The sequence below is a fragment of the Pyrus communis genome, chromosome 1 (assembly GCF_963583255.1).
Source record: "Pyrus communis chromosome 1, drPyrComm1.1, whole genome shotgun sequence".
NCBI classification, from domain to species: Eukaryota; Viridiplantae; Streptophyta; class Magnoliopsida; order Rosales; family Rosaceae; genus Pyrus; species Pyrus communis.
In genome coordinates this window covers 31,207,514-31,221,522 of record NC_084803.1, presented here as the reverse complement: position 1 = coordinate 31,221,522, position 14,009 = coordinate 31,207,514, and the positions used below count along the sequence as shown (strand labels likewise).

The 14,009-nt window shown below is 39.3% G+C and overlaps 1 protein-coding gene across 1 annotated transcript; it reads right to left on the bottom strand.

Annotated features, from left to right (window-relative positions):
- Nucleotides 1-225: 225 nt before the first annotated feature.
- On the bottom strand, nt 226-13,425 carry LOC137725786 (uncharacterized). The gene is made up of 6 exons (XM_068464577.1): nt 13,339-13,425; nt 12,285-12,372; nt 11,367-11,561; nt 10,803-11,165; nt 10,211-10,556; nt 226-238 (listed from the first exon to the last, which is right to left on the bottom strand). Exons 1-6 carry the CDS (start codon nt 13,423-13,425, stop codon nt 226-228), a joined length of 1,092 nt encoding a protein of 363 aa, XP_068320678.1.
- Between the last annotated feature and the right edge of the window lie 584 nt (nt 13,426-14,009).

Below are 14,009 nucleotides of genomic sequence, written 5' to 3'. Positions count from 1 at the left end.
TTTTGGTATTTTTCAAACTTTTTCGAATTTTTCTAAGGTTTTCTGTTATATGACACTAAAACACATCAAAACACACTAAAAACACTTTAAAACGGTGAGAAACAACATGTGAAGTGATAGGTGATAAAATCCCACGAATTTCATGCAAAAACAGCTTGTTTACCCCCCCACACTTAAACCAAACATTGTCCTCAATGTTTCAAACTTAGATTAACACAAAAACAATCAACTAACACAACTAGCAAACATAACACAAATGGCAAAGTAATAGCAATAAAGAGATAGGTTAGGGACGCAAATCTGGGTTTGGAGTGAAAGTTCCTTCTTCTCATGTTTCAACACATGGGTTGCCTCCCAAGAAGCGCTTGCTTTAACGTCTTCCAGCCGGACGGTACCTCCGTTTAAGCTTGACTAGGTTCCACGGCATGGAGGGGTACCTCCTCCACGACATGCTCCTCAAGCGTCTCGTAATAGGGCTTCAATCGATGCCCATTCACTTTGAATTCTTGCTGCGTCCTTGAACTTTTGATTTGCACTGCACCATGAGGGAAAACATTAGTGACAATAAAAGGACCAACCCATTTGGAACGCAACTTACCCGGAAACAACCGAATGCGAGAATTGAACAACAACACTTTCTGCCCAATAGAGAACGTCTTGGCACGAATCATCTTGTCATGGAATGCCTTCGTTTTCTCCTTGTAAATCCGAGCATTCTCATATGCTTCATTTCGGATTTCATCAAGCTCACACAATTGAAGCTTCCTATGTAAACCTGCGGCATCAAGGTCCATATTGAACGTTTTGACGGCCCAATGTGCACGATGCTCTAGTTCGACGGGAAGATGGCATGGCTTCCCATAGATGAGCCGAAAAGGTGACATCCCAATGGGGGTTTTGTAGGCAGTGCGATACGCCCACAATGCATCGTTTAAGCGCAAACTCCAATCCTTCCTTGTAGGCCCCACGGTCTTCTCAAGAATCTGCTTGATTTCCCTATTCGAAACCTCGGCTTGCCCGCTCGTTTGAGGATGATAAGGTGTGGCCACCTTATGCGTGACATTGTATTTCTTGAGCAACGCCTCGATGGTTCGATTACAAAAATGGGAACCTCCATCACTGATTAGCACTAGTGGCATTCCAAACCTTGTAAAAATGTTAGTTTTCACAAAATCTGCAACCACTCGAGAATCATTAGTTCGGGTGGCTTTTGCTTCCACCCGTTTAGAAGCATGTGTTTTAAGTGCAAACCTAGGACAAAATTGCCCTCCCTTGCACGGCAAGGGAAGGGGAGAAGATAAAAGGGCACGGCAAGGGTGTTTAAGGGGCCTAGGGCCTTCGTTTTGTGTCCTAAAGTGCCTACAAGGCCTTCAAAGTGGCTAGAAAATACGGACGTTTAAGATTAGGAAAGGTTACCAAAATAGGAAACCTAGGGTTAACTTTCCTAAGTAGGAATCCTTGTTTGAGTAGGAATCCTCGTTTTGGTAGGAATTCATCGTTGGAGTAGGAATTCATCGTTTCTTCAAGGTCTTCAACTCATTCATTCCTCTTTTGCTCCAAAAGGCTCAAATTTGCATCTTCTTGCACACTTTGGCCTTATAATATGAAAATACACAAAAATGACTTTAAACACTAAAATAACTAAGGAAACACAACATAAATGCACGAGAACAAGCTAATTAAGTCGCATGAATATGCTCCTATCATTAGCTAGGGGGTGATTCGAAACTATGTTTATGCTTGCAATATGAATTGATTACCTTTGGTTGGAATTTCATGAGTTGTGGATTCAATTCGTTTAACTGTTTGATTGATAACTTATTTGTGTATGTTTATTGAGAGTGCACGCTTAGTTTTCATGCATGAATATGATGCTAGAATATAAGTGAGTTTCACCTAATAGTTACAAACTTATATTCACAAGTAGTGGAGGTTGCTTATAAACAATCGCGTTAAATGAATTCTTGGCACTAGTTTCATGCTCATCATAGTAACGAATGCCTCGTCAACACTTATAGTTTTCATGTTACTTAATGATCTTTGATTGTATCTTTATTGTGCTTTTCACGTAAAGGACTTTTGGAGAATGTTTTGAATTGTGTATGCGCTGTCCCATCCAATTCATTAACTTAAGGGAAACTTGAAGGTTAATTTAAGCAGACCTAATTAACCCGGAGTGTTGAGTTTCATAATTCATCGAAAGACCAATTGAAAATCATCTTATATGCAAGTGTGACATGTGTGGAGAAGAACCTTCTAGTTAGCATTCCATCCATATTTTCATCACATTCATCTTTACAATCTGTTTTAAATTACAATCTATGCATTTTATTTAATTTCGTCAAAAACTAAATCCCCCCTTACTTTAGTGTCCAATTTAGTTAGAAAGTGTCTTAGTTTGTGTTTCTAAGTGTTTTGATTCAAGTTATTACCCAAATTCATCCAAATTAGTGAAAGTGCTCAAAACTGCCCAGAAAGTGTTTTTAAGGCAGTTTTGAGTGTTTTGGGGCTGTTTTGAGTCTTTTGGTTTGTTTTAGTGTTTTTATTGTTTAGTTTTCCATTCCTTGAGTCTAGTTTAGTGTTTTAACCTTTGTTTTACGTTATTGAGTCAGTTTCCAAGTGATTTAGCAATCCCTCCTAATCCCCCGGTCTAGAACGATCCCTACTTATTCATATACTACAATTGTCAAAAGAGGGTTTTAATTTGTGTGCTTAAATATTTCGCATCAAATTTTTGGCGCCGTTGCCGGGGATTAGCAACTTTGCTAATCCCTTGGATTGTTACTTTCTGTTTAGTTTAATTTGTTAAAGATTCTGACCTTGTTTTGTTTTTCTTGTTTTAGGTACTAGTGCATGACTCGGAGTTCTCAATCGATTCATGAGCATATCTTGGACTTTGACAGCGATTTTGAGAGGACTTTGAGACGAAAGAGGAAGCAACACGAATCAAATCCACCAAGCCCGGAACCTGACCTCGAAGAACAAGTTCTAGAAGAGGAGGAGGAACCCACGGCAAGGGTTTTTGAAGAACCACAAGTCATGGCCATGGACAACCGGACACTCAAGGAGCTTTCGGCTTCGGGATTGGATAATGCCGCACCATTGTGTATCCAATATCCCCCACCTGCCCAAGGGAAGACTGAAGAGTTCGAGTTGAAGTCGAGTTTGCTCCACCATATTCCGAAATACCATGGGTTGTCCATGGAGGATCCGAACAAGCACCTGAAGGAATTTGAGGTGGTGTGTTCAAGCATGACTCCCGTCAACGTTGATGGAAGTATATTGAAGATGAAGGCTTTTCCATTCTCTTTAATGGACAAAGCCAAAGATTGGTTGTACGAGTTAGCTCCCGGAACCGTCACATCATGGGAGAGTATGAAAAGGGCATATCTGGAGAAGTTTTTCCCAACTTCTCGAATCATCCTTTTACGAAAAAGGATAAGTGGAATCAAACAAGAAGAAGGTGAGTCTTTTCCTACGTATTATGAACGTTTTAAATCACTTGTTGCTTGTTGTCCACAGCATCAGATGAAGGAGGAGTTACTTCTACAGTACTTCTACGAGGGGCTCCTACCAATCGAACGTCAAATGCTCGATGCCTCGGCGGGTGAAGCATTGGTGGACAAGACACCCATGGCTGCCAAGGTCTTGATCGCTAACCAAGCGTTGAACGCTCAACAATACGAAGGAGTAGGCCAAAGAGGATCTGATTGATGTTTTCCTTCTTCGTGCTAGAATATGTTTAGTATAATGGCACAAGTAAGGGTGTCGAATCCACAGGGACTAATTGGACCTATACAACTACTTGTTTTGCAAGAACTCTATAAGAGAAATAAAACTAATCAATTTAGGCAGATTTGTTGTTGTAACTTGAAAGCACAAGAAAATGAAGTAGACACAAATAAATGAATCAACAATTAATAAAATGAGATAGCACAAATGGAGATGAAGATAGGGATTCGGTTTCACCATTGCTAAGCCAAGTCCATGCTTGTTAAGTCAGATTATACTCATCCATCTACCTATTTCTTGGGTTTGTTTCACTTAGATATGATCAACCATATGATGTGTGGACTTGATCAAATGTTCCTAATCATGAACCTAAGTGTGATGTGCAACTTTGGTCCCTAATCAAGAACATGACACGCACAAGAAACTTTCATAAAACCAAAGGAAACACTCGGCTGGTTGTTTGCAAAGCATTCCCTTCATTCATTCACATATCCACCAAGAGTATGCATGATGTGTGCTTTACTCTTGGCTAAACAACCTGTGGTTAAATCAAATGGTGATCAAACATTAAAATCAACACACAAAGTCACAATTAAATCAGAGAATGAAACAAGAAATAGATGGATCAACTGAGCATTCTGAAATAACTACATGGCAATCTTGCAAGGCTACATCGAATCCCTAGAAAGAAATTAGTTACACTTCATGTTTACAGAATGTTTGATATAAAAATATACAATATGAATGAACATAGAATTAAGGAGAAAGAACCCTTGAAGCAAAACTGATGTCGAAATCCCTTAAGAGTTGCCTTCGGTGTGGTGCTCCAAGTGTGTTGTAAAGGAAGGTGGAGCGGCTAAGGTTGAATGGTTTCTGCGAATGGGAGAGTGGATGAAATGAAACCGAGAAGAGATTGTGTAGAAATGGAAGGGAATTTGCGGCAAAGGGGATGTGTTTGTGGTATCTTGTGTATGAAAATGAGATGTTGTTTGTGTGAAGTGTGTGTGAATGCATGTGGATTAAAGAGTGAATGGTGGCTGAAATAATGATGGAAAACAGCTAGGAGAAGTATGGAATGCATGTGAAATGTAAAGGGAAAAGCTGGAAATGGCTAGGAAGGTCACGGCATAGACTTCTTTGGTGCAGAAATGGGTGTTGTTTGCATGTGAATTGAAGTTAGGGTGAATGATGATGAATGGATGTGGATTAAAGAATGAATGGTGGTGTAATGATGAAGTGTGATGGCTGAAAATGGCAAGGGAAATGCATGTGTTTGCACGGCAAAGAGGGAATGTTGGTGTTTTTGTGTTGGTTTGAATGGTTTAATTAATGGGAGTGCATGTTTGAATGATTAAAGTGCATGTGGGTGAATATGTGGCTGATTTATGAAAGGAATGCATGTGTTGATGAAGTGGAATGACAACTAGGTTATGAGGGGAATGCATGTGATGCATGGCAAGGTTTTAGAATGGGCTTAAAATAGGGTTGTTTTTTATGGAATGGATGGTTCTTTGCATGGCTATAAGGGAGAGAATAAGAGAGAATGGGCTAGGCCCTTTGTTGTATGTCCTAAATTGCATAAATGGCCTTCAATTTCGTCCATCCTTTTGGCTCCATGGATAAGCTATCCAATCCATGCCCAAAAATGCTCCAAATAGCCTCAAAATGCACTTTCTTGCTCCCTAAGCCCTTAGAACCTGAAAACACACAAAAGAAGCATAAATAACTAAAATAACTAAAGAAACATAACGTAAATGTACGAGAACAAGCCATTTAAGTCGCATGAATATGCTCCTATCAAATACCCCCACACTTAGCTTTTGCTAGTCCTCGAGCAAAACAGAAAAACAAAACAAAACAACAAAAGAACACGAAACTAGACAAAACGAACAAAACACCACCTACACCTTCCAACAATCGTCTCACGGATTTCCAATGCACATGACAAGTTAAAAATCATTATTCCCACAGATTTTGGCCATCTTTACACTTAACTACATTCTTAATCATAGTCACCACATACTAGTTCACAATTAAGCATTTAAAACCATGATTTGAATGTAGTAACATGCTTTAGAGAATTTACTCAATTCCTTACTAGAATGCACTCTATTTTCACACAGATCTTCTGACTACACACCCTACACTAGTTATATGTGAGAGATTGATGTAAACATGAAAGACTAGTATCTCACATATGCAAAGAAAGCATTTTCTGGATTTACGATAATGACATGAATATGATCTCATGAATGGAATGCTACTACTTAGAATGAGAACCAGTGATTCCATAAGCTCATATCAAATCCAAACTCCACATTATTGAACACATAACGATCAAGATAGAAGTCAAAGGGGTGTAACGGGCTAGGGTTTTGCTCGAGGACTAGCAAAAGATAAGTGTGGGGGTATTTGATAGGAGTATATTCATGCGACTTAAATGGCTTGTTCTCGTGCATTTACGTTATGTTTCTTTAGTTATTTTAGTACTTTAAGCTATTTTCGTGTGTTTGTAGGTCCAAAGGGCTAAAGGAGCAAAAAGATGCATTTTGGAGACTTTTGGAGCACTTTTGGGCTAAGGATGGATAGCTTATGCTTGGAGCCAAAGTGTTGGACGAAATTGAAGACCTAATTGAAGACCAAAGTGTTGGAACCTTGTTCCCTTTAGTTTTAGGACATTTAAACCTTTCCTAATCCCATTCATCAACACATGCATCCACATGCATTCACCCTTTAAACCATTAAATCCACATGTTTTCCTATTCAATTAAATCAGCCACATGCATTCATCATCATAACCTAGCTGTCATTCCACTTCATTGCACATGCATCTTCAAATAAATCAGCCATTCCACATGCATATTCAACCTAGCTGTCATTGCACATGCATTCACTCTTTAATTCACATGCATTTACTCTTTAATTCACATGCAAAACATCCCATTCCATCTCCCATTTCAGATTGCATTCCATAATCATTCACTCACCTTTAATCCACATGCATCTTCCATAAATCAAATCAGCCACATTCACCACCACATTCACTCACCACAAACATTCCACATGCATTCATCAACATATCTAGTTGTCACTCACATGCATTTCCTTCATCATTTCCAACCCACATGTCCCTTTAATCATTCAAACATACACCCATTCACCACCAGAAATCATCCTTGCCATGAGTTCCCATCAGATTTCCATCATATTCACATGCATTCCATCCTTTAAAACATTGCACATGCACTCCCTTTAATTAATTAAGCCACATGCACTCCCATCCATTTCATCATTGCAGCCAACACATGCTTTCACATGCATTTTCAGATTGTCCCCTTGCACATGCAGCCACTTATTCAAAGCACATGCATTTCCACCCTTTAATCACATGCATAAATCAGCCACATGCATCTCCCATCACCATTCCAGATTTCCACCACCCTCCTAGCTGTCATGTTCCCCCCATTTCACCTATAAATAACCCTTCATTGCAGCCACAAAGGGGGGATCCATTCACCACAGAAATAAGGCCTTTGTGCCAGAAATTCATCCATTCCATAAACACTTCCATTCCATTGTACATACCACCAACACTTCCCCCTTTGTGCCGTGAGTTTCCCTTACAATCCAAACACCATCCTTCCATTTTCACCACTCCCCAAACCATTCACACCATCAAACTATCCTTAGACCTTGTGCTACAACGAAGAGGAAGAGAAGAGTGCCTAAACGTTCATACAATTCAAGTTTGAGTTGTTGGAATGTTTAGGTGTTTCTTTGATTTCAATGTTTAATTTCAATACTCTTTGTTTTGTACGTATGAGGAATGGAAGAGAAGAGTGCCTAAACGTTCATACAATTCAAGTTTGAGTTGTTGGAATGTTTAGGTGTTTCTTTGATTTCAAAGTTATGAGGAAATTCGAAATATATGTTTATGCTTACATTTTGATTTGATTACTTCTAATTGCGTTTCATAAGTTGTGATTCAATTTGTTTAACCGTTTGATTGATAACTTATTTATGTATGTTTATTGAGAGTGCACGCTTAATTTTCATGCATGAATATGACGCTAGAATATAAGTGAGTTTCACCTAATAGTTACGAACTTATATTCACAAGTAGTGGAGGTTGCTTATAAACAATCGCGTTAAACGAATTCTTGGCATAAGTTTCATTCGTATTCCATAGTAACGAATGCCTCGTCAACACTTATAATTTTCATAGAGCGTAATGATTCTTGCTTGTATCTCTATTATGCAATCATGTAGGGGACTTGTGGGGAATGTTTTGAATTGTTGTATGCGCTAACCCATCCAATTCAATAACGTTAGGAAGATTTGAAGGTTAATTAGTGCATCACGGTTAACTTGGGGTGTTGAGAATTTATGGTTTATTGATATGCAATTGGAAATCATTTTATTATGCAAGTGTAACATGTGTGGAGAAGAACCTTCTAGCTAGCATTCATCCATTCATTTTCATCGCATTCATATTTAGATTCTGTCTAGTTTATTAAACTTGTTTCGTTATTTCAATTTTCGTCAAATTAAAATCCCCCTTTACTTTATTGTCTAATTTAGTTAGAAAGTGTCTTAGTTTGTGTTTATAAGAGTTTTGAGTCATTTTGTTACACAAATTCGTCCAAATTTGTGTTTGTGCTCAAATCTGCCCAGAAAGTGGTTTTTAGGCAGATTTGAGTGTGTTTGTGTTGTTTTGAGTCTTTTGGTTTGTTTTAGTGTTTTAAAGTTTAGTTTTGCATTCTTTGAGTCTAGTATAGTGTTTTATATTGTTATTTTACGTTTGAATCAAGCCATAATCTTAAATTCGTCCAACATTGGGTTTAAGGTCAGAAACTGCCTAGTTAGTGTTTTTAGGCAGTTTTGAGTCTTTTGAACTTGTTTTGAGTCCTTTGAGTCTTTGTGAACGTTTTTAACTTTGTTTTTATGTTTTTGAGTCAAATCCAAGTGATTAACAATCCCTCCTAATCCCCGGTCCAGAACGATCCCTACTTATACATATACTACAATTTGACGAAAAGATGGTTTAATTTGTGTGCGTATAAATCTCGCATCAGTTGGCCGTTCAAGAGTCCCTCGCACTTAATGTTCAGTGTGCGAGTTCTGTGTCCAACATGAGCCAACGCCTGCTTGCCCGCTCCCGTCAGGTGGAATCATTGATGGCAGAGGTGGAAAGTCTTAAGCAAGAGATCCAGCAGCTTAAGTACGAGAATAGAAGTTTGCATGTGCTTGCAAATAACTATTCGTCGGGCATGAAGAGGAAGCTTGATGAGCTGCAAGAATCAGAGGGTCGAATTCACAGTGACCGTCAAAGGCTTGCGGCTTATCTCCAGAGGCACCTTTTTCCTGGGTCATCCAGCGCTTGGCCAAGTATTGAGGCCTGGAATGCTCTAGCTCCGATGCCTTCCGCTCCGATGCCTCCCGCTTCTATGCCTCGTAGTGGGGCTTCACGTAAACAACCTTTGTGAAGCTCCATCTTTCTCCATGTTTAGTATCTCTTTTTTTTTTTTTTTTTTTTTTTTTTAATCAAATCAAACGGCATGGAATTGATCTTTGAATGGAGGGTGATACTTGAAATGATCCGGTAATGGTTTAAATTCTAGAGTGGATGTCTGAATCATTAACAACATATTAGTATAAAAGAAAATTGAAATTCGGGGAGGCGGCTTACCTTTGTGCTCCGACATGAACTTACAAATAAACACCCCTTCGAAAGTTATGACATGTCCCGTGTCATAAAACCCTTTTTCATAGCAACCCAATAGTTTATCTACAAACATAGCCCTCATATACATTCGTATTAGTAAGCAAAAACACACTTAACCACAACTAACACAAGGCAAGTAGGCAAAGAATATGGAATGGTGACAACATAAACACAAAATGAGGAAAGAACACAAACCACACTAGGTTGCCTCCTAGTAAGCGCTTTATTTAATGTCTAGGCAAGACATGGTGGCTTGTTCACGGTGTTGTAAACTCAAGAAAATCTACAACTTGATAAACTTGCTCTTCCTCCACTTTCTCCAAATATGGTTTCAATCGCTGCCCATTGACTTTAAAAAATGTGCCATTCTTCATGTTCTCTATCTCCACAGCTCCGTGGGGAAATGTTTGCAGCACCTTAAATGGTCCCACCCACCTAGACTTCAATTTACCTAGAAAAAGTCTCAAACGTGAGTCATACAACAGTACTTTCATACCTTGGTGAAACTCCTTCCGTAGGATGGCCTTGTCATGATAGAGCTTAGTCCGTTCCTTGTAGATTTTGGCATTCTCATATGCTTCATTTCTGAGTTCTTCCAACTCATTAAGTTGGAGCTTCCTTGCTATTCCAGCATCCTTGTAATCAAAGTTGAACTTCTTGATGCCCCAATATGCACGGTGTTCAAGCTCCATTAGCAAATGACAAGCTTTCCCAAACACAAGGCGATAAGGACTCATGCCAATGGGGGTCTTATATGCTGTTCTATATGCCCATAGTGCATCATTCAACCTCAGTGACCAATCCTTCCTTGTAGGGCTTACGGTCTTCATCAAAATGTTCTTGATCTCCCTATTGCTAATCTCCACTTGTCCTGAGGTTTGAGGATGGTACGGGGTTGCCACTTTGTGGTTGATGTTGTACTTCTTCATCAAGGATTCAAAGGGTTTGTTGCAGAAATGGCTGCCACCATCACTAATAATAGCTCTTGGGGTTCCAAACCTACAAAAAATCACATCTTTAAGAAAATTCAAAACAACCTTATGATCATTAGTTATTGTAGCAATGGCTTCAACCCATTTGGATACATAATCTACTGCCACTAATATGTATAAGTAACCAAAAGAGGATGGAAATGGTCCCATGAAATCGATTCCCCAAACATCAAAGAGCTCCACCACCAAAATGTTGTTCAATGGCATCTCATTTCTTCGGCTAATGTTCCCCATTTTCTGGCACCTATCACACTTAGAACAAAAATCAAAAGCATCTTTGAATAAAGTAGGCCAAAAGAAACCAGATTGTAAAACCTTTAGAGATGTCTTTTTGGCACCAAAATGTCCTCCACATGCCAATGTATGGCTGAACGTTAGAATGCTTTGTTGCTCACTCTCTGGGACACACCTCCTAATGATTTGGTCAGGGCAATATTTAAACAAATATGGTTCGTCCCAAACGTAGTGCTTTACCATGGCAAGGAACTTCTTTCTTTCCTGAAAAGAAAGATCATTTCTAATTATACCACAAACAAGATAATTAACAAAATCAGCATACCACGGTTCTTTTTCTTGAATAACAAGGAGTTGTTCATCTGGAAATGATTCATTTAGAGGCAAAGGTTGTCCAACTCCATGGTTTTCATTGAGCCGTGACAAATGGTCAGCCACAACATTATCACTTCCCTTCTTATCTCGAATTTCCAAGTCAAACTCTTGTAGTAAGAGTATCCATCTAATTAAGCGTGGCTTAGCATCCTTTTTTGTCATCAAGTACCTAAGGGCTGCATGATCAGAAAACACAATAACTTTAGATCCAACAAGATATGACCGAAACTTCTCTAAGGAAAAAATAATAGCAAGCAACTCCTTTTCAGTTGTGGAATAGTTAAGTTGAGCATCATTTAGAGTCCGGCTTGCATAGTAGATCACGTGTGGGAGCTTGTTCACCCTTTGCCATAAAACTGCACCAATAGCATAGCCAGAGGCATCACACATTAATTCAAAAGGTAAAGACCAATCTGGTGCCATAATAATAGGGGCCGAGGTTAATTCATGTTTCAAAGTATTGAATGCATCCATACAAGCTTTATCAAAATGAAATACAACATCTTTAGCTAACAGATTGCATAATGGACGAGTGATCATTGAAAAGTTCTTAATGAAACGACGATAAAAACCCGCATGTCCCAAAAAACTTCTTACTCCCTTAACGGTTGTGGGAGCTGCCATATTGGTGATGATGTCAATTTTGGCTTTGTCCACCTCCATTCCTTGGCTAGAGATTACATGCCCCAACACAATTCCTTGTTTCACCATAAATTGGCACTTTTCCCAATTGAGAACCAAATTTGTTTCCTGACATCTTTGAAGTACTAAAGAGAGATGGTTAAGACATTCATCAAAAGAGGAACCAAACACTGAAAAGTCATCCATAAATACCTCAATGAATCTTTCTACCATGTCAGAAAATATTGCCAACATGCATCTTTGGAATGTTGCTGGAGCATTGCAAAGTCCAAAAGGCATTCTCCTATATGCAAATGTGCCAAACGGGCAAGTAAAGGTAGTTTTCTCTTGATCCTCCGGAGCAATTGCAATTTGATTGTAACCTGAGTAACCATCAAGAAAACAATAATGTGAGTAACCTGCCAATCTCTCAAGCATTTGATCTATGAAAGGCATAGGAAAGTAATCTTTTCTAGTGCTAGAATTCAACTTCCTGTAATCGGTGCAAACACGCCAACTAGCCGTGGGCTTTGTGGGCACAAGCTCTTTGTTTTCGTTCTTCATCACCGTGATTCCCACCTTCTTAGGTACCACCTGAATAGCACTCACCCATTTGCTATCAGAAATGGGATATATGATCCCCACATCTAACAACTTCAACACTTCATTCCTCACAACTTCCTTCATGTGTGGATTGAGCCTCCTTTGTGGTTCACGGGTTGACTTTGCTCTCTCTTCCAAAAGAATCCTATGCATGCACATGGTAGGGCTTATTCCCTTGATATCTGCAATAGACCAACCAATAACTGATTTGAACTCTTTTAACACCCTAATTAGTTTATCTTCTTCATTTGGGGTGAGGTCAGAAGTTATGATAACTGGAAGAGTTTCAAATTCAGCTAGATATGCATACTTTAGATGTGGTGGAAGTGGTTTAAGTTCAAGTTTTGGTGCCTTAACAGTGGAAGGGGTTAAATGTGACCTCGATGGTTCTAAAGGCTCTAAAAGAGGTAAAATATTCAAAGGATACGGTGCCAATGCTTCCAAGGCAGCTACCTCTTCCATGAGTACATCTTCTTCATCAAACTCATCTTGAGATTGACTCAAAACAGTTTGTAATGGTTCATTAGATTGTGCCTGCAAGAACTTAGAGAAAACAAGCGAATCAAGCACATCAATGGCATAACAATCAAGAGATGAAGAAGGATGTGAAAGAGACTCAAACACTTTGAATTGAACGGTCTCTCCTAGCACTGTCATAGTGAGGAGTCCATTTTGCACATCAATGATGGTCTTGGCCGTGGCCATAAACGGTTTCCCAAGCAAAATAGGCAACTCTCGGTCATGTATAGGAGCTTCTTCCATGTCCAACACTACAAAATCCGCAGGCAAGATTAGTTTATCAATTTGAACTAGAATATCCTCTACTATACCTCTTGGATATTTCACGGATCTGTCCGCAAGTTGTAATGAGATGGTGGTGGCTTTCAATTCCCCCAAACCTAGTTGAAGGTACACGGAATAAGGCATTAAGTTGATGCTAGCACCTAAGTCAAGCATCGCCTTCTCTACCTTCTTGTCCCCTATGGTGATGTTGATAGAAAAACTTCCTGGATCCTTGAGCTTTGGTGGAAGTTTTCTTTGCAACACGGCACTTACATTATCGGACACCACTACTTTCTCATGTGGTCCATATTTCCTTTTGTAGTTGTTTAACTCTTTGAAGAACTTCCCATAAGCTGGCATGTTCCTAATGACATCAAGCAAAGGTAAGTTAACATTCACCTTACTTAGAATATCAAAAATCTCCTTAAATGACTTATCCTGCTTGCTCTTGGCAAGTCTTCCAGGGAATGGTATTGGTGGAGTGTAAGGTTTCTCAGCCTTGTGAAGATTTGGTGCTTCAAACGAGGGAGTAGCATGGCTTTGTTCCTCATTTGGTTTCTCATTTTCTCCTTGAGTAACCCCTGCATTCACATGATCAGATTCATTAGTAACTTCATTGCCAACTCTATTATTGATAACCTTACCACTTTTAAGTGTAGTGATTGCTTTGGCTTGCTCTTGGTTCCTTTGGAGTATCACGGGTTGGCTTGGAAACTTTCCAACCTCTCTTTGGCTTAAGGCATCTGCAATCTGCCCCAATTGTGTCTCCATTTTGGTTAGAGCCGCTGAATGTTGTTGGAGAATGCTATTGGTGGTTTGTTGGAATTGCAAGGTATTTTGGGCTAACAATTTAACCGTATCCTCAAGAGTAGGTTTTGGTTGGAAGTTTTGGAATTGAGTGTTGTTCTTCCACGAAAGATTGGGGTGATCTCTCCAACTTGGGT

Bases quoted from the DNA above. Each gene is read 5' to 3' on its own strand.
- LOC137725786 (XM_068464577.1), bottom strand. From the start codon at position 13,425: ATGCCAGCTTATGGGAAGTTCTTCAAAGAGTTAAACAACTACAAAAGG. The intron at 11,562-12,284 runs GTGCTATTCAGG...TGTTAGCTAAAG, and splicing joins TTCTGATAGCAAATGGGTGA to ATGTTGTATTTCATTTTGAT. The intron at 11,166-11,366 runs GCCGGACTCTAA...TCTTACTACAAG, and splicing joins ACACGTGATCTACTATGCAA to AGTTTGACTTGGAAATTCGA.